This window comes from Panthera onca, chromosome C1, assembly GCF_046562875.1.
Source record: "Panthera onca isolate mPanOnc1 chromosome C1, mPanOnc1 haplotype 2, whole genome shotgun sequence".
Taxonomy (NCBI): Eukaryota; Metazoa; Chordata; class Mammalia; order Carnivora; family Felidae; genus Panthera; species Panthera onca.
Genome location: NC_138346.1, coordinates 149750047 through 149776494, shown reverse-complemented (window position 1 = coordinate 149776494; position 26448 = coordinate 149750047). Strand labels below are relative to the sequence as shown.

The 26448-nt window shown below is 42.0% G+C and overlaps 1 protein-coding gene and 1 long non-coding RNA gene across 17 annotated transcripts in view; one reads left to right on the top strand and one right to left on the bottom strand.

Moving 5' to 3' along the window:
- The first annotated feature begins 3989 nt into the window (after positions 1-3989).
- On the top strand, positions 3990-9276 carry LOC144617079 (uncharacterized). Its single transcript, XR_013557099.1, has 2 exons — positions 3990-4148; positions 9073-9276. It is a non-coding gene; the product is annotated as an uncharacterized LOC144617079 (long non-coding RNA).
- Positions 9277-19738: 10462 nt separating this feature from the next.
- Positions 19739-26448, bottom strand: part of DDAH1 (dimethylarginine dimethylaminohydrolase 1) — a 242429-nt gene continuing 235719 nt past the window's right edge. For all 16 annotated transcript variants that reach the window (XM_078451734.2, XM_078451737.2, XM_060626383.3 and 13 more), the window contains 2 exons: positions 25054-25197; positions 19739-22798 (listed from right to left, as the gene is read on the bottom strand). In XM_078451734.2, the coding sequence (XP_078307860.1) occupies positions 22682-22798; positions 25054-25197 (261 nt within the window). In that variant the 3' untranslated portion in view covers positions 19739-22681. The remainder of the gene's footprint in view (positions 22799-25053; positions 25198-26448) is intronic.

Below are 26448 nucleotides of genomic sequence, written 5' to 3'. Positions count from 1 at the left end.
AAGCATTATGGTATGGGCACAATGCCTAACCCATATGGAAGAGGGGAACATTTTAAGGAATTATTTTCGTGTTCTCACCACCCCTCAACCCTCACAATCCTTCCAACTCTGCCCTCTCTCATTTTTTCTTGCACCCTGAGGATCTTCCTTCCAGCCCAGAAAACTAGATATGAGTCATCCAGTGCTTTAGAGGAAGGATGTTACTCTTGAGGCAGAGAATAAAGGAGGTGAATTAGTAATGTTTAAGTTCAAAAGTCCCTGGTACAGGTGTGAGACAGAAAGAGCCGGATGCATAGCTGCATAATTGCAAATAGAGCTCTGTCCCCATACTAAAGATTCCATAGGCTGGGAGATGGGGGAGAGGAAGGACCTCAAGGACAGAGAGATACCTGTACTCCACTGGAACATGGTTCCCAGCTCATCAGCTCACACCCCTGGAGACTTCCACCTGTCCTGAGCACCTAGATTAGATGTCCTGTTCACCTGTGGTGAGGAATGATCATTGGCTTGAATTACTGTGATTAGCTAGGTCTGAAAGTGACCACCTGTGCCCCAGGATTTCCTTCAGCTGTTCCCTCATACTATGTGGGAAGCCCCATTTCCAATAGCCCAGGACACTTAAAAGCTCCAGGATCGAAGTCTTGGTCACCTAGAGGGATCTTCACGGAGCAGTACCTGGGTGCATACTAGCATGGAACCAGACAGAACTGGCCCCGAACCTCTCCACAAGCCAGGACAGTGGTGGACACATAACTGCATTACACTTAGGGCAGGAACATTCTCCAAAGGAATCATCATTTTTGGAGATATGTTTCTGCCAAGTTATGACAAATCTTACATTAACGTGCACAGCAATTTCTCTCCTTGAAGCCAACATGTTTTACCTTCCCCACAACCCCAGTCTATTGAATAGACTTTCCACAACAAAGGAACAACTTTGCTCAAAGGTCAATCAATTGAAAACTAACAACAAGTGGAGCTCCTGGGTGTCTCAGTCCGTTAAGTGTCTGACTCTTTGATTTCAGCTCAAGTCATGATCTCACAGTTCATGGGATGGAGCCCTGAGTTGGACTCTGAGCTGACAGCATGGAGACTGCTTGGGATTCTCTCTCTCTCTCTCTCTCTCTCTCTCTCTCTCTCTCTCTCTCCCTCTCTTTCTGCCCCTCCCCTGCTTGCACTCACTCTCTCTCTCTCAAAAAACAAAACAAAACAAACAAAATACACACACACACACACACACACACACACACACAATATCAAGTATTCAAAACACCCAAGGTATGATTTCACCTAGGGTCATCTTGTATCACGTACCCCTGGGCTAAATAGCCAGAAAACCATTTGAATGAGTCAGAAATAGTGAAAGAGGACGTATAAGGCTCTGTGAGCTGGCCTCATAATTGCCCATGGAAAAATGTGTTTTGGATGCATTCAGGATACACTATCTTACTCTGTTGAGGTAGTTGCACTCAGTGGGTACATTCCAGGAGTTGTTTTCTCAGGCCCCAGAATAAATGAAAGAGGAAGGTGGAAAGTTGCCCACAGGATTTCTGTCACATGTGGCTTCTTTAGGCTATGTTCGGTCAGTAAATATTTCTCTGTCATTGACTTATGATTGCTGCTTTAGATCCACTAACACTGGAAACAAGTGCTTAATGCCCTAGTGACCCAGCACACATTTCATAGGGTGACCTTTTATATTTTATGCTTCCAGTGCTAGATGATGATGGGTTAATGACAGAGAAAACAAATGGAAAACATCTGGACATTTGAAAAGAAACGACAACAAACTGCTTCTCAGATGTTATCAGTCTGGAGCATACCACCTATTGATTAAGGTAAAGATGAGGGGCGCCTGGGTGTTGGCTCAATCAGTTAAGCCTCGGACTTTGGCTCGGGTCACAATCTCATGGTTGATGAGTTGGAGCTCCACGTTCAGCTCTGTGCTGATAGCTCAGAGCCTGGAGCCTGGTTCGGATTCTGTTTCTCTCTCTCTCTCTCTCTCTCTCTGCCCCTCCCCTGCTCACACTCTCTCAAACAAACAAACAAAAAAAGAATAAACATAAAAAAAAGTTGGTAGCATCTTTTGGGGTATTCCTCAGCCACAGGCCACCGTCTCTGAACACTTCCAGCTGCCACACCCGTACAACGTGAGCCTGCCCCACAGCTGCTGAGAAGGGATGTGGACACTTGACTCCAGCTGGCCCTGTCAGCTTCTCCTCCCGGAATTGGGAAATGGGTCTGTGGGGCTCCTGAGCAGCCGCATTTGGCTCCAGTGCACAGGTCTGCAGTGAGAGAAGGAAGCAGATGCACGGAGTGAAGGAGAGATTGACAACGCAGTGGGACGAGCAACAGCATCGCAGCCTCTGGCCCCTGGCCTTTCCGAGGCTGCAGTGTGCCACCTGTTCATGGGTGCCGAGACGCACCGAAAATGCCCGTGGCTGTCTGTGCAAACCGTGTTCCCCGTTTTCTGACGCTCAGCAGGTCCTTACTGCACACGGGCAGCACATGGCTGGAATGTCTCCAGGACAGCTCCGCATCTCTGGACGCCACATTCCTTCCTGCATTCTTCTTTGCATCTTGAAGGATAAATGGCTGGAGACGCTTCTCACTTCCTTCACCCGTTCTCCCACCAAAGAGGTTTTCTGGACCCTGTAGTCTACATTGAAGAGCCAGGGGGAAGATAAGCAAAGGGCAGAAGAACAGTTTCCTTTTTCTCCGTGGAGGTTCCCACTGCTCTATATTGGAAAGTTGATTGAATCGGGTAAGGGGGAGGGGAGACATTCCCTTCCTCCCTCCCTCTCTTTCTCTATTTATTCATTTAATTGGAACTCTTTAGGCACTTACCACATGCCAGGCATTATTTTAGATACTGTAGCTAAGGTACTTCCTGGAGCTCACATCATAGTGGAGGGAGACAGACAACAACTAAACGTACAGCTAAAATAATTTCTGATAGTGAAGAGCCAAAAGTGGATAAATCAGGGAAGGAAGACAGAAGGTAACTGTGTGTATGTGTCCATGTGTGCCTATTTGGTGGCTCCTTCAGGAAGGGTGCGGTCACTCTGAGGGGGTGAGATTGAACGGACATGGGAGTGATAGAAAGGAAGGAGCTGGCCATGTGTGGAGACATGTGGAGAAAATGTGTAGAGACAGCTTTTTGGAAAGGGGTACTAGCATATGCATGGGTCCCCTCCTGAGCTCCTCACTTCTTTCTTTTTCTTTCCCTTTTCCTCAAATAGTAACTGAGCTCCCACCAGGAGTCAGGAGCTAGCTGGAACAGACCCAAAGGATAGGACAGAGTTTTGCTTTGGCAGATTTCCTGAGTAGGTAAGGAGAAAGTGGAGTAAGTCACGAAAATACAGATGGTGTGTACATAGCAGAAGGAAGTATAAAGTGTTGTTGGGAAGATAATGGGAACACAGGGGAGAGTGCAACTACCTGCCAAGTCCCTTTAGACACCTGCCCAGCTGCTGGGGCCCACAGGAGAAGACCAGCCTCTGAAACTCAGAAATTTCAGTTCCTTTCCAGTGTATTGGTCTTTACCTTAGATGCCTTTGAAACAGAGTGGGAAGCTTATTGGAACAATCCAGCAAAGCACCCACACCAAACACTAATGGGGAAGCCCAGCAGAAAATTGGAATTGATTCAGTTTGCTGAAAAAACCGGAAAGGTGGCTTTTATTTGCAGGACCAGGATGCTGACATGAAAATATACACATACAATGATCAGAGAAGGACAGAGGGGAAAGGAAGGAATTGGCAGTCGTCCCTAAAAATGTGTAATCCAAGAATGAAAGTTTTACAGAACAAGGAAAAAAAGCCTTCACACAACACAGGGTCAGAGTGAACTCTTTGGTACTTGTGTAACTGATTAAGGGTTTAAAGGAAACTGTGTATTTACTTAATGGTATGACTCATTTAAATGGAACAAACTTAGGCGAAAAACCACAATGATTAGGTTTTCCATTTATTGTTGTTGTAGGCTCATGTAACACTACTGACATTGGAGTCCAAAAACATGGAAACCACCGACAGAACCTGCCTATGTGAGGACAAAAGACAGACAGGTCGTATCATTTAAACGGTTTAAGAGGAAATGCTAACTCAAGCCACTATGTCATGCGTGCCTTCAGACTACAGCTGGTGGTGAGTGGGTGTTGGGTGTTAGGTAAACGGAAGAAGTGACTGCAGTGGAGGGAGGTGTGAATGCCAGAACACAATGGGGGTTTGTGGTAAACACCAGAAAGAGCATGGAATGGAGATGGGTTAAATACTGTGGCAGAATAGAACAGAATAGAATAGATCAAGGTAACCTCTTGAAGGAAATTGTCATTCTACAAGGATTTGCCTCAAGAAGACTTTGAAAGAAAAGAGTAGTCCTTGACTAGAATTAGTCTATGGCAAGGTTCCTTCTACTTGGTGAATTTGGGAAGAAAATGGAAGCTCGGCTCAGTGCCTCACTTTTTCCTCTAGGAAGCAGGCTCCTCTGCTGTGAGCACATGCTCTGCTCAGCAACTCTCGGCAGGCTCTGCCCCCACCCTGCTGGGAGAGGCTCCCTCTGCTCCAGCACTGCCTTGAAAGGGTCCAGCCTGGAGCTAAGGTTCCATTTGCCAATAGATACAAGTCAGATCTTCCAACCTAAGCTATATCAGTAATAAATGAGACATTTTGGTCTCCAACGACTTGGTCTTTTCTATTATTTCTCAATAGGTTCAGAACTCAGGCTGGGAAGCAAAGCATTGTTACCGAGTCCCCAGCAGGGTCCTGTGGGGTGATGAAATTTTGGGATGATAGTGGGGTGGTCTGGAGCCAACGACCAAGAAAGAATTCTTGAAGACGTCGTTGGTGTAAAAAGGTGATTTTATTAAAGCATGGGGACAGGACCCATGGGCAGTAAGAGCCGCACTGGGGTCGTGATGGGTAACTCATCATATACCCTCAAGTTGGGAGGTGGTCAGTGATAGAGTAAATCTGTAAAGAATTTTGGAAGCAAGGTTTCCAGGACCTTGAGGGGCTAGTTGTTGCTAGGAAAATGCCATTTATTACCATTTAATAAAACCTCAGTTATGAGACTCTTTAGATGTATATCATGGGGTCATGAGCTTGGAGTATGACCGCCAGCATATATCTTGGGGCAGCTGAGATAAAGGAAGTTGACTTACAGGATCCTTGAGGTTGGGATAATGTTAAGCTAAGGTTCTCTTTTGCCCCTAGCAAAGTGTCATCATCAAGGCAGCTGAGATCCTCAGAGGGAGGTCACTCTGCTGGTTTCAGTGACTTGTCAATGGGCTATAGGCAGTAAGAGAATTTAATTTTTCATTTGCCTTAGTTTCCCACATTGCCATGGGAAGCACTTAAACCCCTCTCCTTTGTTCTTGGGTAGCTGGGAGTGTCCAAGAAATATCACACAGATCCCACCTGGAGGGGGGGGGGGTGCTAGCTTGTGCTTTACCCCTCAGCCTGCCTCATGCTCCCTCATCATGGGGCACCTTAAAGGGTCCTCTAGAGCCGCTGCATTTGACATTCAGTTAGAAGTCTGTGAACTTGCCAATTTGGAGGGGCAAGTCTTTATGTTAGGACAAAGGAATCATATTGTGGTTTCTGATCCAATCCCCAAATCAAAAGTCACAAGGACAGACACTCCGAGTGCCAGGTGTGAGTTTGTAGTTGAACCACTTCTCACCTGAGCAAATCTATGTAGCAAGCTGCGCAGTGTGAATTATTTCTCCAGAGAATCATGTCTCTATCTCAGCCACACTGGGAGGCCAGCTAGGTCTTTAAAATACCACCAATTCCCTTAGGAACCGGAATGTGCACAGAAACCAGAACCCAAAAACAAGAAAACAAAAAGCCAAAGACCCTAAAACTAAACAAACAACCTCCCAGCCCCAACTAAAACCAGCACTTTAACTGATGGTATGTGAAACATACAGGCTAGTTCCTGTACTGAAAAGTAAAACAAGGAAACATAAATTCTGTATAGCACTTTACAGTTAACAAGGCATTTTTAGACACATGTACTTTGATGTACTTAACAACCTCATGGTATTAATACAATCTCCATTTACAGGAAAGGATGGCAAGAGGAAGAAGAATGGGAAGAATGAAGAGATGGAGACAGGAGATGGGTTAGACCAGGCTGGGGGAGCAGGGCACAGAGATGCCCAGGCCCCCAGTGCGCAGCTGTGCCTGGCTATGTACTGCATAGTCATATTTGGTGGTCTCAGAGTATCTGCCAGTTAGAAAGATCTAGAGATGTGAGATGATTGTCTTTTATGTCTCTAACTACATCAGATTCCAACAATCACTTATACTACTGGGTGAGGCCACACTGCCAGGACTCAGGTACTGGGCCTTGAAAGTCTTTGTTGTGCTGGCTCTGGGCCTTCTCAAATCAGGGCCGGCACGCCAGAGCTAGATTTTTTCCACACATGTCCTTTTGGGGTTTTCTGGGACAGGTCTGATAAGGGTGGAAGAAAAGTTCCATTTATTGAGCACCTCTGATATATTAAAAATGCACAGAATAGGAACATGTGTAATATCTTTTAAAATTCTCTTACTGACCTACAAGGTAGGTGTGTAATGCCATTTTCTAAAAAAAAAACCAAAAACATTTGAGCCTTTGGGAGGCTGACTTCTCCAATCCAACTCTGGCATCAGATAACATGTGAAATCTCTAGGAGGAACTGGGCAAACATTAAGATTAATGATAGGAAGGGCACCTGGGTGGCCTAGTTGGTTAAGTGTCTGACTCTTGGTTTCAGCTCAGGTCATGATCTCACAGTTTTGTGAGTTTGAGCCCTGCATCTGGTTCTGTGCTAGCGGCATGGAGGCTGCTTGATATTCTCTCTCTCCCTCTCACTCTTCCCCTCTCCCACTCGGACTGTCTCTGTCTCTCTCAAATAAAATAAAATAAAATAAAATAAAATAAAATAAAATAAAATAAAATAATAAAATAAAATAACTTTAATAAAAGGATTAATGAAAGGAGTTAGCAAAAGGAAAGGGAGAGTACTTGCTGAAGACAGGGATGAAATAGGTAGAGAGAAAGCTACAGAGTCATGGAGTATAATGATTTACTTTGAGATATCAGGGACAATATTATACGATTTTTTCCCAATAATTGATTAAGTTTGCACCAATTCAGTGAGGAAGAGTCTGAGAAGAAAGTTGCTCGAGAGGGAAGTATTCCTGAGAAGAAGCCACTGAGAAGGGAGCAAAGGGTGCCAGATTGGGAGCCCAAAGGTAGCCACCACCCAGATATGGAGAATGGAATAAACTTTGACTCTTGACATCATTGCTGGGAGATGACCAGTTAGCACAGAACACAGAATGAAATTACAGTAATATGGGAATGGAGTATTTTATGAGGCAGATTAACTGAGATGAACAAGTAACTTTTTACCTTTTACTCTACCCCCAAGAAGTAGGCATTATATGTCTATCTTACAACCTGAGAAACTGAGGCACAGAGAGGAAAGGCCTGACTTTGTACTGTTGTTGTAAGGACTAAATAAGAAAGTTCACAAAAATACCTAGCTCAGCCTGGAAAACAGAAAGTACTCAATAGCTATATCAACTTTTACTATTTTAACAGAGGAAGAAACTGAGTCTTACAGAAAGCAAATGCTTTGCTGGTGTTGGCTCCAGAATTTGGCTTAGGGTAGTGACCTGGTTTGGGATGTCGGGGGGACTGATAGGGGATTTGTCTTGAAGCTGTGTTTGTGCAAAATGCACAGTGCATTAACTTGGCTCATGTATAAAAAAACCCCTACATTTTCTTACATGGTTATAGTCACATAAGATCAAGTATATTTCAACTGTTCATTACAACGATGGTTGTTGCCTTTGTTTGGAATAGCTTGAAATCCGATGGAGATCATGGGTGGCTAAAGCCCCTCTAAGCTACCTTTTGGTGTCACCACTGTAATGGTCCAAACCAGCAAATGATAGACTCTTGATTAGAGGGCAGTTCTGATTTAGGGGTTAAGTCTTTACTACTACCCTGTGCCACTTCCGTGAGCAGCCAGTAGTTGTGACTCGCTGGGGGTTTGGTTTTCCTTGAGCCCGGCATCCTGCCTGAGGTGTTGGGGATTGATGGGCTCCCATACTTTTGTGAGTCTTTGGGTCCACTATCACTGTTTTCCACAAACAAAACTAAGACACAGAAACCCAAAAGGTAGATTTCTCTTTCTTGCATTTCCTGAATAGCAGAGACTTGCAGCAAGTAAGATGAAGTGAAGATGGTTCTCTTCACCCTTTTCCAAATTGTTCTAGAAACCTGTCTCACAGCATTAGAACAATTCTCCTGTAGCTCAGCAGGCTCATGGGCTATGACAGTCTCCACTGAATCAGGCTTTTCATTCTCCCCTGGAAGGGCCCGTGGTGCTGTCGCTGGCTGCTTACGGATTACACTAATTGCACAGTATTCCTGGCTTTCCCTAAGGGGTCCTGTGGGACTTTGACAGTTTCTGGGTAGCTGTGGTGACAACAGGCAAGGCTGGGATTTTACAAACAAAGATTTCTGAAACCTGAAGAGAACGTAAAAGATACCAATTGGTAACAGCCTGTTCTCAAACTTAGACAAGAAGTGAGAGTGGTTTTGGTCAGCTCCAAGTGAAAAGCAAATCTTGCCCCTTCTCTAAGAAGGGGATCACTCAATGATTCCTGGGTCACCAAATATTTATGGAGCACCTGCTATGTGTCAGACACTGGGGGTAGGATGCTAGGAAAGGCTGTTTCTGCTCTTAGCCTCTACTGTCTAAGGTGAGAACAGCCTGGGCACAGACAACCAAAAAGTGGTGTGCCGACAGGGGCTGTTGCCAAATGGGATGGTTAATTTTATGTGTCAACTTGCCTGGGCCATGGGATGCCCAAATATTTGGTTGAATATTACTTTGGGGTGTGTCTGTGAGGATGTTTCTGGATGAGATTAACATTAGAATCCGTAGACTGAGTTAAGCAGCTCGCCCTTCTCCATATGAATGGGCCTCAGCCCACTGAGACCCTGAATTGAATAAAAAGCTGAGTAAGAAAGAATTCTCTCTCTCTCTGCTTGTCTTTGATCTAGGACATCGGTCTTTTCCCACCTTCACACCTGGACTCAGAATGGAACTTACATCATCAACTGTCTTGGGTCTCAGGCCCTCAGCCTTGGACTGGAACACAGATACCATTGTGTCTCCTGAGTGTCCAGCTCATTGGCTGTGGATGCGAATTCTCAGGCCCCATAATCATGCAAGCCAATTTGTTATAGTAAATCTATCTACTTCTCTCTGGCCTATTCATTCTGTTTCTCTGGAGAGCCTAGACTACACACCAAGCAATGATGGGAGCCCAGTGGGGAGCCATTGAAATGTCTTGTGTATTGAACACACTGCCTTTGAGTGTTTATCATGCTTCTGAAGCCTGGGGCAATGAGGACTGAGGCAGACTGCAGAGGCTTCTGGGATATACCTCTCCTGTCTTCTTGGGCCCTTCCCCCCTTCCCTTTCTGTTTCTATTTCTTGCTTTTCTCCCCAATCCCTGGCTCTCATTATCTTTAGGTTCTTCTCTTTTCCTTAAAACACTTGTTATCAGGGAAGGGGCAGATCTACATATTTCACAGGAGGATGTGAATAATTACTAAGAATTAAAGTGATTAATTGTTTAATTAAAGAATTAAAGTGAAGGAAAGCAAAAATAATATAAAAATAGGGAGGGGGACAAAACATAAGAGACTCTTAAATATGGAGAACAAACAGAGGGTTACTGGAGAGTGTGTGGGAGGGTGGATGGGCTAAATGGGTAGGGGGCATTAGGGAATCTACTCCTGAAATCATTGTTGCACTATATGCTAACTAAGTTGGATGTAAATTAAAAAAATAAAATTAAAAAAAAAATTAAAGTCTTACCTCTACCCCAGAGTAGGTGGTTTTTTTTTTTTTTTTTTTTTTTTTTTTTCCCCAGCAAGGGAACAAAGCTTCATCTGGAGCTGGTGTTTTGTGGGAAGAAATGCACGTATGGGCCAAGGACTAGGTGGCAGGGGGGCAGTTTCCTGGCCACAAAGCCTCCAGACTTCATATAGGTCTGCATGGATCTTAAACACCTCTGTTGGGACTTTCCACTTCTGGTTTCAGTCAAAGTGGGAGGGCCCAGGCCATGAACTCTGCCCAGGTCAGGCCCACAGCCAGGTCCTTGGGGGTCATGTGTACCAGGAAGGCCACCAGGTCAGCCCCAGCAGCCTCCTTCCCAGGTCTCCTTGCCTAAAGGCCACATGAGAAAATGTAAATGACCACCTGAGGGTGCTGTTACTCCACACTTTTTCTACAAAGACTGCTGTCCGCAACCAAAGATGTCTAGGGTTCCTTTGTTTTTAAGTCTCAACCAAGGGATGTCTCTGGGAGAGAGGGGCAATACATACTCCCAGATCTAGATTAATATGGAAAATCAGAGGAAAACTTTTTGCCTTGTGAAAATGCCTTGATCTGTAACAATTTTGAAATTTTACTAGGGTACTGGTTTTCCAGCATGCAGCACAGAATAATGCTGTGGAGCACAGGCCACACTCTTCAAACAGAATCAGGGTTTGAGCCTTAGTGCCACATTCACTAGTGGCGTGACATTGTGCCATGACTAAGTCTTTTGGGCCTCAGTTTTGTCATCGGCTTCATAGGGCACTTGTGAGGAGGCACATAACACTTCCTGGCACCAGGCTAGGCACATAGAGCTTTTTAAAAAAGCTCTTATCATTAAATACTATTTGCAAAGTTTAAAAAAAGAGATCAAGAGGGCATCAGCTGCTTGCATGCCAAATGAAACATGACTGGGCCCCAAGGCTGTATAATTGCATGAGGAAGCTAGGGTTATTTAGACTGCAGGATTGGCCAGATCAGCCAAGCGAAGAAAATGCCGCCAAAAAGGGTAACTTGATTTCTCTCTCCTTCTCCTGTCTAAAAATGGTGCAGTGATGCTGCATTCATAGGCTCACCTGGCCAAGAACCAGATTCTTTCAATATTATTCTCAGCCTCACCACTTCGAGCAAATATCTCATCTCCGTTTGCTTTATTCAGACTGCTGTTCACCGCAGCTCAGAAAAGCATAGTGATGGCCAAAATATAATGAGGGGTTTGGGAACTTGAGGGGAAAGGAATGATTACCAGTTAGCAAATTATTATATACACTATGTAGACTTCATGGTTGACACAACGAGGAACTTGGGATGAGTGGTAATTATGCACACTTGAGCTGAATTTTAGGAAAACATATAAAAGAAATGTTATTTCCTCTTTTAAAAAGGCTGTGATGGTAAGAAGCATTCCACGGCAATTATTATGCAGAGCGATTTCAAGGGTGAAATGAATGAATTTGTCCATGAATTTTAACTACTAAAGAAAAGGAAATCTAATTGGGGGCTAAGGTAGTTTTAGGAATGGCAGCTTATGAGTTTTGTACTGACAGGTGCTGGTGAAAAGCTGATTGATCCCATTCAAGAATATAAAAGGCTACAGACATCTGTATGGCACTGCATAGGGTCCCAAGTACTTTCACATAAATTCTCTCATTTGATGTTCCCAACTACCTTTTGAGATATGAAGAATATTATTACTGTTATTCAGAAAAAATAGTATTATTGAGATATAATTCATATACCAAACAATTCACCCACCTTAAGTGAATTCAGGGGTTTTAAGCATATTCAGTTACATGCAGCCATCACCACAATCAATTTTAGAACATTTTCATTTTGTCAAAAAGAAACCCTCTATTCCCAGCTGTCACTTCCTCTATTCTCTCTTTCCCCTCCTCCTCCACTCTTAGCCCTAAGCAACCAGTAAGCAGTCTGTCTCTACAAATTTGCCTATGCTAGAATTTCACATCAGTGGAATCATACAGTATGTAGTCTTTGGTGACTGGCTTCTTTTCCCTTAATGTTTTCAAGGTTCATTGATGTTGTAGCATGTATCAATACTCCATTCTTTTTAATGGCTGAATAATACTCCATTGTGTGGAGCTAACACATTTTGTTTATCCACTTATTTGGTATACATTTGGGTTGATTCAACCCTTTGGTTATTTTGAATAATGCTGCTACAAGTGTTCAGGTACACAATATTTGTGTGGACATGTGTATTCATTTCTCTTGGGTATATACCTAGGAGTGGAACTGCTGGGTCATTTGGAAACTGAATGTTTAAGTGTTAAGGAAATGCCAGACTGTTTTCCAAAGTGGCTGTGTTTTACATTTCCATCAGCAGTGTATGAGGGTTCTGATTTTCCACATTGTTGCAAATGTTTTATTATCTGACTTTCTGATTTTCCTCCTCCTCCTCCTCCTCCTCCTCCTCCTCCTCCTCCTTCTTCTTCTTCTTCTTCTTTTAACTTGGCTTCATGCCCAGCGCAGAGCCCAATGTGGGGCTTGAACTCACAAACCCGAGATCAAGACCTGAACTGAAATACAAAGTTAGATGCTTAACCAACTGAGCCACCTCGGCACCCCTGATTCTCCTCATTCTAATGGGTATGAAATGGTATCTCCTTGTAATGTTGATTTGCACATACCTGATGACTGATGATGTTTCATGTGTTTGTTGCTTATTTGTATATCTTCTCTGGAGAAATGCCTCTTCAGATCCTTTCCCCATGTTAAAAATTGGGTTATCTTTTTTTTTATTGTTATTCAGTTTTAAGAGTTCTTTATATATTCTACATGTAATACCTTATCAGATATGTGATTGGCAAATATTTTCTCCCACTTGGTGAGTTATCTTTTAACTTTCTTGATAGTGTCCTTTAAAGCACAAAGTTTTCAGTTTTGAGGAAGTCCAATTCATCTATTTTGTTGTTGTTGTTGCTTATGCTTTTAGTGTCATAACTAAAGTATTTGGCCATTGCCAAATTCAAGGTCATGAAGATTTGCTCCTATGTTTTCTTCTGAGAGTTTTATATTTTCCCACTTAGATATTTGGCCCATTTTGAGTTAATTTTTATATATGGTGTGAGGGCAGAGTCCGACTTCATTCTTTTGATGTGGGTATCCAAGATATTCCAGCAGCATTTGTTGAAGAAACTAGCCTTTCCCCCATTAAATAGTCTTCACACCCTTGATGAAAATTAATTGATTATAAAAACACGGATTTATTTCTGGAATCTCAGTTCTATTCTAATGATCTATATGTCTATGCTTATGCCAGTACCACACTGTTTTAATTACTGTTGCTTTTGAAGTTTGCAATTGGGAAGTGTGAATCCTCCAACTTTGTTTTTCTTTTCCACTATTGTTTGTCTATAGGGGACTCCTTGTAAATCCGTATGAATTTTAGAGTCAGTTTGTCAATTTCCACAAAGAAGTCAGCTGGGATTCTAACAGGTTTTGCATTGAATCTGTAAATCAATTTGGGAAGTATCACCATTTTAACACTATTAAGTCTTCTAATCAATGAACATGAGAGATTTTCCCACTTATTTAACTCTTCTTTAATTTCTTTTAACAATATTTTATCATTTTCAGAGTATAAGTTTTGTGCTTCTTCTATTAAATTAATTCCTAACTATTTTATTCTTTCTCATATTATTGTAAATGGAATAATTTTTTCTTAATTTCACTTTCAGCTGGTTCATTGCAAGTATATAGAAATGCAATTGATTTTTGATATTGGTCTTGTATCCTTAAACCTTGCCACACTCTTTTTACTAGGTCTAACCATTTTTTAGTGGACTCCTTAGGCTTTTATATAAACAAGATCATGTTATCTGTGAACAGGGGTACTTCTTCCTTTCCAAGCTAGCTGCCTAAAGTTTGCCTGGATCTTCAAGTAATCTACCAATCTCCTCCCAACTGCTTTTCATGACAACCTCCACTGTTTTTGAGGGTGCCTTTATTTTTTATTATTTTTTAAAGGAGATAGAAGTTTCCTGAATACCCCTCAAGGGAGCAGCTGGCGGGATAGCAGAGGAGAGGCTTGTCTGCTGAGAGCACCTTTAGACTTGAACTTGCAAATGAAGTCAGTTCTTTGGTGAGGAATTTGGAATTCTTTGTTCTATAGCCTGCTTTCTCCCCCTGGGCAAAATCTCTGATGCTTGGCTCTAGCTGGGGGCAGGGAAAATTGTGAGTTCTTCTCTGAGGCCTTTGCTTTAGTTGACGAATATTTGGTGGAGGGGGGGACTGTAGCCTCAGGTCTTCTGGCTTGCCTCTTCTGGCTAGAACCCTCATCCCATTAGCTGGGGGAAGGGTGTTCAAGGTCTCATATTCTTCTTGGTGCAGTGCTCAACATAGAGCCTCTGTCCCATACAGTTGAGGTTGGGAGGAAGAGGGGAGCCCAACTTCGCAGCCACACTTGCCCAGAATTTAATCTCAGCAACAGGTGGCGTGGGGCAGGTGAGAAATGGAGAGGTCTCTCCTCTCACCTGTGGGGAGAAAGGGCTCTGTGTTCTTAGCTCTCAGTCTAGAGTGGGAGGTCTCTCTCACTGAGCTGGGAAGAGAGGAAGAAACGTGCAAATACCATAGATTCTCAGTGATCTTACCAAGTTGGGCAGATTTTCTTGACTGTTTCTTCACTTGATTCATGTACTTACAACCATTTCCAGATAATGTTTCTTAAAAAAAAAAAATCTGTGTCAACTATTCTTCAAAAAAAAAAAAAAAACCTAGTGATCAGATTGGAGACTGTAGTTAATAATGCTGTATTATATAACTTGATATTTGCTAAAAGTAAGTTGGCCTTGAGTACTTCACTAAAAAATATTATCTGTGTAAAGGTAATGGATGTGTTAACTTGACTGTGGGAATCATTTTGTCATATATACATATATCAAATTACCATGCTGTACCACTTAAATACATTACAATTTTGTCATTTATACCTGAATAAACCTGGAAAAAATGACCCATCAAAAAAAATGTTCCTCAGTTTTGTTGGAGAGTCAGTCCACGGATCTCATGCAATCATGGTAGATGTGGAACTTTTATTATTGTTATTTAATAGATGAGAACAATGTTCATATGTTCAAGAGACTGGGGGGTAGGGCCCAGAGTGGGAAGGAAAGTCACCAAGGATCAGAACAGCACAAAACCTAATTATAGAATTGAAGGGTGGTAAAAGATGTTAGATGTTGTCTATATTAGATTTTACCTGCTTGAGTAATCTCTCTACAACCACTCTTGGATGTGGTCCTTTAGTCTCTGCTTGAACACCTCCAGGAATGGGGAGCTAGCTGCTATTAGTTTAGACTGAATATCTGAATATTATCCCCAGGAACAACATAACCATGGCCAAACACAGCTTGAGCCTAGCGGGATTGGCTGTGTGTACAAACAGAAGGGGAAACAGAAAATAGGTTCTTTGGAATCCTAAACAACTTTATGTCACCAGCAGGTCATGAGCATGCTGTAAAAAGGCACCTAGCTGTTTTTGAACACCAGGTGCCCAAGGGACTGCTCTAATTTTAGAATTAACATAGTGCTTACTAAAGAGGTCCAGGACTCATGGGTCTGGAATGTGATGTACTCTCACCCTCAGGCTATGCAGACTCCTGTCCTACTGTTGATTCTGCTCCAACCATTTTCTGATGTTGAGAGGGAGAACCAGACCATAGAACTGGCATGTGCCTGAGCAGTTTGCCAAGAAAAATGATTTAAATGCCAACCTTGAGAGACAGAGTTGGTGATGGCCCTTTCTGAAGGGGTAAGAGCTCATTTTCATAGTGTGGCATTGTGCTGAATATCCTCTACCCTTTCCAGATCCTTTCTCTGCCCTTCTCTGCCAGCTCTATGGTCCAGGAGGCTCACCTCTGAAGATGGCATTGCCTGGGCTCCCCCACTGGCCATCTTGCCATTTTGTTCAGTCATTGGAGGCACCAGCAGATCAGAGAGTGGAAAGAGAAGCTGAAGTTGGATTCCCTGTTCTGGAACCTGATCTCTGGCTGGAGCTGTGGACCTTCTTTCTCTGTCTCAGATGCAGTAGCATGATTTTCTGTCCTTGTTCTGCTGGGCTTAAGGGTGCTGCTGACAGCTGGTTTCTCGGTGTCACCACCCCTTGTTTTTACCCTGAACATCCATACCTTTGACACAGACCATCATTCAAATCTCTTTATCTGATCTAAGGAGGGGTGAATTCTATTTCTTGTCAGATAAACTTCTTGTTACCATCCTTCCATGATAACAATGTTCCTTTGGTCTCCCCCAGTTATTATCAAGCCTAAAAAAGGAAGCAAGCCCCATGTTGCTGTCCTAGAATTAACTCTAGGGGACCTCATATGCTCACATGGGTCCCATGTAAACAAGACAGATGATTTTGTTCGTGTCCTGCCCTGGAATTTGAAGCCTCTGTTGCATCCACGAATGTGTTTATTCCACAAGCTCTTTCCAGAAGTAGAAGAGGTAACATTTCTACATAGCTTGGCTGTCGTTTAGAATCAGAAGTGGTTTGGTTCCTGAACGTTTCCTGCATCAATGTGAAGTATGTAGAGTCTTTTGCACCCTTGAGAGATAGTGGAAAATTTCAACACATAGCACATGGTTTCCTAATTTAACTTTGAGCTGTCATCCTATGAGTTCTATCCCAAAGTCCTAGCTAATCAATATGTTTCTTTGTCCGTGAGCAGGAACTTAAAAAAATTACTTTTAAAACTTAAGCATAGGAAAAAGCAAGCTACTTTCTTAGGTCTATGTTAATTCACTGAAACTCTTTGTATTCATAGCTAGATGACTAAACTTTCTATTTATAAACAGAGGGGGCTTCCTAAGACCTAGAGACCCAACATTACTTTTAGGCATTCATGTCACAAGCCAGCCCAAGCTATATTTTACCAAGAGGTTAGCTGGCATACTGGTTTGAATCTTGTACTTATTTATAGTGACAGTAACATATTTGGCTCTTACACATTCTCCTAAAAGGCTGATAACCTCAGTTATCTTGTGCTATAAGTGGCCAGCTTTCACTGAGTTAGAAATGAATGTTTGGAGGGGGAAGGGAGATGGGGAACATTCTGATTTGCCAACAGTTGCCTCATGCAACTATGTCTTCAGAACAGCCATGTCGGCTACCAAGGAAACCTGTGAATTCACCATGGAAGCTGTCAGGCTAGCTTACAGGCATCAATGATGAAAATCTTGTTATTTCTGGAGCAGTGATTGATGTTTCAAATAGAAGATGACATTTTGATGGGATCCAGACTTGCTGTGATAGGAGTTAATGAGGATAATGATGATGATAATGATATTTACATTATACCTTTCTTCCAAAGAACTCTTCAGTCCTTTTTATCTCATTTGAGTTGAAAATGTCCCTTTGGAGTTGGGAGGGAAAGGTGTTATTAATCTGTTTTTCAGGAGAGAAAATACATATAGAGAGATAATTGCCTGGCTTTCAGGCTCCATTTTGGTGGTGAGAAGAGATATTTAAATGACAAATTAAACCGGGGGAAATTAAACTCAGCAAAATGCCAGTCTCAGTCCCCATCATCCTATATGATGCTGCCATATGCAGTAATATCACTCCCTGACCCCAAAGTCTTCAGGAGATCCTCACAGACTGCTGATTCAGTCTAATATCCCCTTTTAGCAGGCAAGACTCTTGACATCCCAACCTGCATGGTCTCACTGTTGTATTTCCCTGTGTTTCAGCCCAACAAATCTACTTGCTTACCCCTACCATCTGCTCTGCACACCCCATTCTCCTTCTACAATCTTCATCACACCTGCCATCCCTTGTTTAATGTCTGTCTTCCTCTGTGAATGCGAATTCCAGCAAAGCAGGTCCTGTCACCATTGTGCCCCCAGGGTCTAGCATAGTTAACTGGTACACGATAGGCACATTTTTTTTTAATGTTTATTAACTTATTTTGAGAGGGGGGCAGGAAAGGAGAGACAGAGGGAGGGAGAGAGAGAGAGAGAGAGAGAGAGAGAGACAGAGACAGAGACGGAGAGAGACAGAGAATGAGAGAGAATCCCAAGCAGGCTCCATGCTGACACAGGGCTCCATCTCATGACCCTGAGATCATGACCTGAGCTGAAATCGAGAGTCCAATGCTTAACCCAACAGAGCCACCCAGGTGCCCCCACGAGAAGCACTTCTGAAGTGCATACTATGCTCTCCCACCTCCATGCCTTTGTTCATGCTGTTTCCTCAGCCTCAAATACCTGGCCTCCCATCTTGGCTTACTGAAGCCAGGGCTGTCCTTCCAAGTCCAGATCAAACCCTGGTTCCTCCGTCAGGTCTCCCCTACTTGGGAACCACCATGGTGCTGTTCTTTTTAGTTCTTACCCTACCTTCTTTTGTGTCATAATCATTTGTGATCTTGTGTTGTCTTCCTTGGCCCTCCCACACTGCCAGCTCTGGAAAGACAGGAGCTGCACCCCAGAGCCTGGCAGTGTGCGCATTTGTTAAATATGTGCTCACTTGTCTAAAAATATTGTTGGCCAGCATTATTCATTCAGCTAAAAGTCCCATTTCCAGAATCTGTAGCTTGTCACGAGAGGGGATTTTTATCATTCTTACCTTCTGCCATTCTTCTGGAAGGCTGGGAAGAAGATCAGTCAGGTAAGCCCTGCCAACTCTTCCTTTAAAAAGTTCTCCTTCCTCTTCTGTGAGGAGTAAGTACTCTGGCACTTAGGTGGAGGGTTCCATTGCCTACGGGGGCCCTGGGCAGATGTGCCAGGGTGGTAGTTGGCATTTTCTTTTTAGCTTCCATGCCATTTCAATGCTGGCCTAGATAAGGGAGAACTAATCAAGTTGAGAAGATATGGTACAACAATGATGTCTCCAAGGAATTTTAATTACTCTGTGCTTCTAATGAGCAAGTGCACGTACCATTTAGTTACCATGAGAAGACACCAGATTGAACTGACTCTGGGTGTGTGTGAAACCTCATAAGCAGAACATTTTTGACGGCTTGAAGACCCCGGGCTACTAGCAACATGGGCATACTGAACATCTGTGATATAACACTCCATATAAATTAGAAAGAACTGCTTCGACAACCGTATCATAGAATATTCAGGGCTGTTAAAATTGATGATGTAGATCTCTACTTATTGACATGGGGAGATGCCTGCAATCTATTGTTAAGTGGAGGCGGGCTACTGAACTGCATAATTATGTAAAATTATTCCACATTTATATCTGTACCTCTTTATAGATGTGTGGATATTCTTCAAAATATTAAGAAGAGCATCTCTAGGTTACGAAATTTTGGGTATTTTTTCTTTACTTTTATTTTTATAGTTTCTTTTGTATTATTTGAATTTTACTTTTACAGTGAGTGGTTATTTTTACAATCAGAAAAGGAAAACAATAAAGCTGCTTTCAGCTCGAAAAAAAATTGGTGGAAATAAAAAAGACTCATTAAAAAATCTTCAAATTTCCTAAAAGATGCTTACTGCAAACAAACAAAAAACAAAACCAAACTCTTGCATGAACACAGGAAAAAATTGTTGCATGGTTTCCATGACTGAACCGTGTAATGTGCTGACCACAGTTAGGAGTGAAAGGGAACAAAGGAAGCCTTAAGGAGGAGCACATGTGAAATCAAGATCTCCTGACCTCGCCTGGGTATCATGCACACTTTTTAGTGCCTGAAGTATGAAGTATCACTTCAAATATCGTTTCAACCCAAGATTTTGATGGCAGTGGATTTACAGGCACAGTATTTCTAATTATGGGACAACAGAGAAAACTTCCCATCTCTGACAGCAAGGCAATGGTGACTTCATTTACTACAGCAGTTTTTGTTGCAAAAAAGAGACACATGCTGTTGGTCACAGTACAATTCACACTTTATTCCATCGTGATTTGTATACTTGTAGGATCAGGACAACAAGAGACCAAAATCAGTGCAGAACTTCTCTGGACTAAAGAGCCGTGAAAGGCATTTACTGGTTCTGGCACACAGAGTGGATAACCATACATTGGCTGGAATGTGATGGTCAGCAAATCAAAATGCACACATCTAACACCATGTTGAAATCATGTCTGAGTTCTGTAGAATGTTAAAGATTAAATAATTACAAAGACTAACATGCAACTCTATATAAGTCACATTATTCATCTACAGACTATTTCCCCCTTAGAGATGAAGAGATAGCCTTAATAATCTGTTCACAGTAGCTTAAAGAGCAATCAATACACATTAGAGATCTGCCTGCTGATTTCTATAGCGATTCATTAGAGTTGAAGAAATAATGCTAAATAATGTACTTTCTCTATATTGCCCCTATTAGATTGAATCTTACCGACCAAGTAATTCTGACTCAACTTTTCCTTACTTTAATATAATTCCTATTGTCTTCACAATGTCAAAGAGCAGCTTCTGTTAGTTTATTTATCCTTATAAATCACAACGGGCCAGAGGGGAACCTATGTAATAACAGGTTATCTTTCCTCTGAAAAGAGAACATTATGCTTATGAGAACATCAAAAAATACTACTACTATGCTGCAGATATTTTGGGTTTTCACATCATCACGTAGGGAGTCCAAAGAAGACAGCCTAGTCAGTTGACATAGCATAGAATGAGATTCTGTAGAAGAGGCACACAGATTCTAAGTGACTTCTTGAGACAGAGGAGCAAAGAGGGCAAGCATAGGAAAGGAAAGGTGGAAAACAGCCTTCTGCAGAACAGATTGTTCAGAAGAAAAATCTAACTACCTGCAATCGACTATAATACAGTTCTTCAGTTGGGGATGACAGAAGTAAAGATATTAAAAATTATATGCCACTTGCTAGTAAGCTTCATGTGGCTGACTAGGTTAATTTTCCCCAGATTGTTTCTGAGACGCTGAACTCTTCCAGGGAGAAGTTCTGATTTTGCCAGCTTAGAGCCAGATTTAACCCAAAAGAGCAACCATAATTGTGGAAGACAATTTTTCCTTATTAACTTGAGCATGTGGGTAACATTCATTTTCTCTCTGGTAAAAACATACTATTCACCTATGATGAGACAATTCCAAATATGACAGTGACTAAGATATGGTTCATTCATGGGATGCTATATAAGATATCTGCATGTGAAATGAATTTAAAGTTAAGCAAAAAGGAGAGGAAAGGAATTCTTCAAATCCTGGCATTAGATCATCAAATAAATGAAAAAGACAGATAGTAGTTACGGATGCCTTGGTTTTCTCAGAGGCTTATCACTTCCATTTGGTCACTAAACCTAAGAAATGATTGGTTAGAAATACATAGGTAAGCAGGGCAAGACTTTCAGTCATATTTTTTAATCTCCCTGATTGTTAATCTTGAACAACAAGCTACAGGCAATACCGGAAAGGTGGAGATGACTAGGAAGTTTGATAACATGCCTGGATCAGTCACCATTCCTTGGAAAGTACCATTTCCTTGGCCTGCTAAGAGGCTGTTTCTTTCAGGTTTAAGTAAAAGACAATGATTTCTCCCTTCACTGCGGCATTGTTCTTTGTAAGAGACTGGCATCAGTTTTAGGTTGTGTAATTTAAAAGCTAGAGAGGAAAGAAGTGTTAATTGAATTCCACAGTACATAATCATAGATATTTCAAAGTAGAATTGTCCATTGTCTGCGGTTTCAAGCACCAAGCGGATCACTTCCTGTACATGCTCCATCTGGCTCTCACTAGACCATCTATAATCACTTTTAGATGCAATGTCTCTTTTGAAAGAAATAACGTTGTTAGACCAGGATAATTGCAGGGGGGTAGAAGGCTGGAAATAGGGTGAGTCACGATGGGGGGGGGGTGGGAATAGAAATGAGCCGATGGAATAAATAAGAGTATTCCCCAAGGTCTGTAAATGGCTAGTGATAAAGCAAAAATTCATGGAATGTGACTTAAAAGACTTCCTAAGACATTGTACCCATATGGTGTTTCCAAGTGTCTTGATCTACGATCCTAGCAACCCTATGGAGCTGAATTTACCTTCCTAGCTGTGGTGTCCTACTTATGGAATTTAGTTATCTGGGGCAAACCCCATCAGGATATGCTTCTTTGTAGTTAACTCTTCCCCAAATAGTCTCTCTGATTTTGGTCACAATTCTGCTGAGGACCTGTCTGCCTTTCCTGGGGAGAATGGAGGTGGTGGCCAAATACGTAGCCACGAGCCAGAAGAGAGGGATGTGGCAGATGGGGGAGGCCTGCAGGAAGGTATCCAGAAGGCAAGACCGTGGATTTTACCTAAGGTAATAGAAGTGGGAAAGGCAAAAGAAAATAACTGGAAACAAAATTTCCAGAGTTCAGATGAAAAAAAAAAAAAAAAAAAAAAAGAAGGAAACGGAGAGGATCCAGGAACGAGGGAATTTTTCAGGAACCAAAGATGATTAATGATACAGAGAAAAACAAAAAACAAAACACAAAACAACCCAGCCTATCTGACTGATCAAGAAGATACCCTTTAGCATATATTGGCAACTAAACAGCATATATATATTTCACACCAATAATACAAACACTAAAATGAGTGTTTCTTTACTATTATTAATCACAGTTCAATAATTCATTAGCTCTATATTTTCTAGATTGCTTAATTCATTTAGCAAAACCCACGGCTTAGGTACCACCGCAAGGGGCGGGGGGGGGGGGGTGGTGCAGAATGAAGCAAACTTGGAATCAGACTTTTGTAAACCAGAGTTAGTAGCACAGTGGCACAGTAGATTGTCAATGAACACGATAGGAGTGGTACAGTTATCGGCCTTGTGAGTGCAGTATTGCTGGCTACAAGGGAGGGACTTCAACTCAGGAGTCTACCTTCTTGTTAATTAAAATTGAGCAGCATGTGAGCAGCCCATCCACCTTTTCCAGTTCAGAATGGCTCACGGGGATCAGCATATGGTCCTTCAGCTTCTCATAAACCTGCAGCAGGAATCAAGGAAAGGTAAAGAAGAAGGATTGTGCCTCTGCCTCTGTCTTACCCTACCCCCACCTCCTTGCCTAGTGCAGAGAATTAATGTGGCTTGCAAGTTTAGGCATCTCAGCCATGTAACCCCAAGATGTGCATGCAATCTAGACCACATATGTGCCCACAGCCATACTGATGGAGCTAGCAGCACTGGTTAACCACTAGCTCTATGCTTTAACCTCAAAGGCAAAGATGTGTCAAAAATGTGGTTGTTACTAGAGATGCCTTCGCTCTGCCGTTGTCACTGGGAGATTGAGCGATACGTGAAAGCCGGTGGCAGTGTTTTCAGCATCAATAGTACTCTCCCTCTCCACACTTTAAAACCCTCTTAACTGTACTTTAATGTTTCTTTCCTTACCAACACCACTGGAAAAACCTGACAAAACAGAATTTAAATGAAGTATTTCAGGTCAAACTGCTTTTAAATTACAGGTGTGAATTTTATAGCATCTTTTGACACTAATAGAAAGCATGTGTCAAAACTTCAAATTAACAGTCCACAGATTGTTCTCTGATGATCAAAGCACATTTAAAAAAAAAAACAACAACAAAATCCCTTGAAAACACACTGTCTAAAAGCAATCTACCATGCTTCTTGAGGAAGCACTTTGCTCCTTAAAATTCAGTACAGTGGTTAATTAAGAGTGCTGGAGCCAGAGCTGGGCTCCAAACCCAGTTCTGTCAACTCACCACCTCAAGTGTGACTTCATCCAAAATGCCATGTCCCCTCTTAGCCTTGGGTTACTACTCTGTAAAATTAGAGTAGCAAGAGCGCCCTCCCAGGGCCGCAGTAAGGAATCAGTAAGATAATGCACACAGCGCACTTGGCCCAGTGCCTGGAGCAGGGGAAGCCTCAGTGAACATGGATGCTATCATCGTTACTGTTGATAGACACAGGACTGAATCCAGAAGAGGTTAATCATCGTCTGGTTGTCAGATGATCACTGTGGCTGGAGAAGCAGGAACGATCCAGAGCTGTGTTTCTCCAAGTGAGTGTGGTGACCTAGGTACTTGTTGGTATTGCAGATTCTAGGATTCTAGGGTGCAGATTCTAGATCTAGGAACATGCTTTTTTAACAAACCTGAGGCACAATAAAATATGAGACCCACTATTCATCTGAGAGCTGGTTAAGCCCCAGTATGAGGTAAGGGGTCCTATAGTTTCCTCAGCGTCACACTTTCTGCCATGGAAACAGAGAAATCATCTATGTATCTCCCCACCATTTTCTTTTAATCTGCCAAGAAGGTGAATAATTAAGATAAGCCTAGTAATTACACAATATCACATATTTAAAAGATAGCCAAAACATTTTCTAAAATGTTTAAAGATGTAAAATTTTAAGTTAGATGTAAAAAAAGATGAGTGGTTATCAAAGGCTCTTGTGTAATGCTCAGTATGAATATCTTATTCCTTCAGGCAGAGCTGAAGATGCTGAAATGCCTAAAACAGATATGGACATGTGGAGGGTCTATGGATGAGCACTGTTGTGTCTCCGTGGTTAAAGTAAACTGCAGTTGCTGAAGTATACAAATGAGACTGGCAGAATGCCCTGAAAGACAAAGGAACATCTTCTAAGACCAGAAAGAATTCCATATCAAGGGACAATTCCCTTGTTGGCACATAAATGCAGAGGCTCTTAGAGGGACAGGTAGGTGCCTGACTGCAAGTATATTTTCTTTTTGCTCTTTCTGATCCTTTGCTACCTGGGATGTGCAGCCCAAAGCCCTTCTTTTTGTAGCCCTGACAATGAGCGCCCACCTCTGGGTCATTCATACTTCTCTGCCATAAGAAGCTAATGACGTTTTGAGGAAGGGCAGCTCACATTTGTCTGAAAACAATTCGAGTTGACCATCTAATTGTAGCTATCTATGCTTAATGGGTATTTAAGTGTGGGGAGGTATGTGTAATCAGAGCTGGAGCACAGACTTGGGAGATCTAAGTACTTATTTGAAAAGTTCTGAATACCAGACACAATCACCTCAACTACTGTGCACGCATTAGTGACCAATGACATGAATGAGAAGCGTGAGTTAAATCAAACTTTCCTTGTGACCTATATTATCCTTTCTGCTTTCATAATGATTTGATGTGTATAGAGGAAAAGGAAGTGCCTGTTATTTGTCACTCCATCATGAAAAAATTCCCTAGGCAGGAAGACTGTCATGGAGGCCTATTCAGCTGCAGTGGCCAGGAAGGAGGGTTTTTTACCTTTGCACTTTCTGGATACTCTTCTGGGGTTCGGTGTAGCAAGACGTGGCCTTTGTTGGGGATATTTAGGTATATACAGTTCGCGGCCATGTCATCAGGCACAGTGAGTTTGTCATAGCGGTGGTCACTCATCTGTTGCATGATCTATAAAGAGAAACAAAGCAGGTTTAAGCAGAGCATTTCCCCACACTTTCAAACAGAAGGAAGGCAGTGTGTGGGAATAAGCTTGCAACGGATGCCTAAGAATGTTCTTGTCAAGTTCCTGCCTATTTCCTCTAGTCATTGAAAATCCCAGGAGGAAAACTCGATGAAGCTATGATTCTTTGGAAGAGCTGGAAGGGTTCTTCTTGTTTTGTTTTGTTTTATGAAAGTGTGCATTTGTGTGTAATTTTAAAAAGGTTTTAAAACTGTCCATAATTTTTTGTTTTTGTTCATAAGATCTATCACTAAGACATGAAATGGACACATATACAAAGGCCCAGTGGGGGTTTTGATGATATTCTTGGCTGAGTAAGAAGGGCTGCCCTGCTCTATAGGAAAAAGGGTCCCTAGTGGTAATCATTCTGGTCAATAATCTGATTTAGTAATAACTGCCCCCCCCCCCATTTTCCTCTGGTAGATACATTTAAATTGAATTAACCTGTCTGTTACAGATGATGTCCTTAATACAATAAACATAAAAATCACTTGAGAATGTTAAACTCTTATTCCTAGGTCTCACTAGGTCTCATCCCCAGGGATTCTGGTATGCCAGATTTGAAGTGAGGCACAGAAAATTTGCATTCTAAACCTCTCCAGGTAATTCTGAGGCAGACGGTCCCTAGACCACACCTGGTTAAAAAAAAAACAAAAACCCTGATATAACAGGTCTATTCATCAAATGATGAGATTATTAATGCCTTACTATAAAAATAGTTTAAAAAAAATCACAAAAATGAACTTTGCACAAAATTTAAAAATTGATCTCATTCTCGTCTTTTCAAAAAAAATGAAAGCAAAAACCCAAAAAACAACCACAACCTCACTACAAAAATATCCAAACACCAAACAAACAAAACGAAAACAAAAAACAACCCCACAACAACTTAAATATATTTTGGGCTTCGCTATGCAGACTCTTTCCATTCTTTATCAATATCCATACATTATAAGGAATTTGCTGAAATGTCATGCCATAACGGTATACCAATATCTTTTCCATAATCTGGCTTGATCTACCTTTCCAGCCAGGTCTCCCTTTATCCCTTAATATTTGTATGGAAATGTGCTTCATATTACTAGGCCTCAGAATTCGGAAGCCTTGACCACTCACTCGTGGCAGCAATGGACAGCAAGATTCACAGTATGGAAGAGTGCAAGAGACAGCACGTTCCCTGCAGAAAATTCATTCCAAAT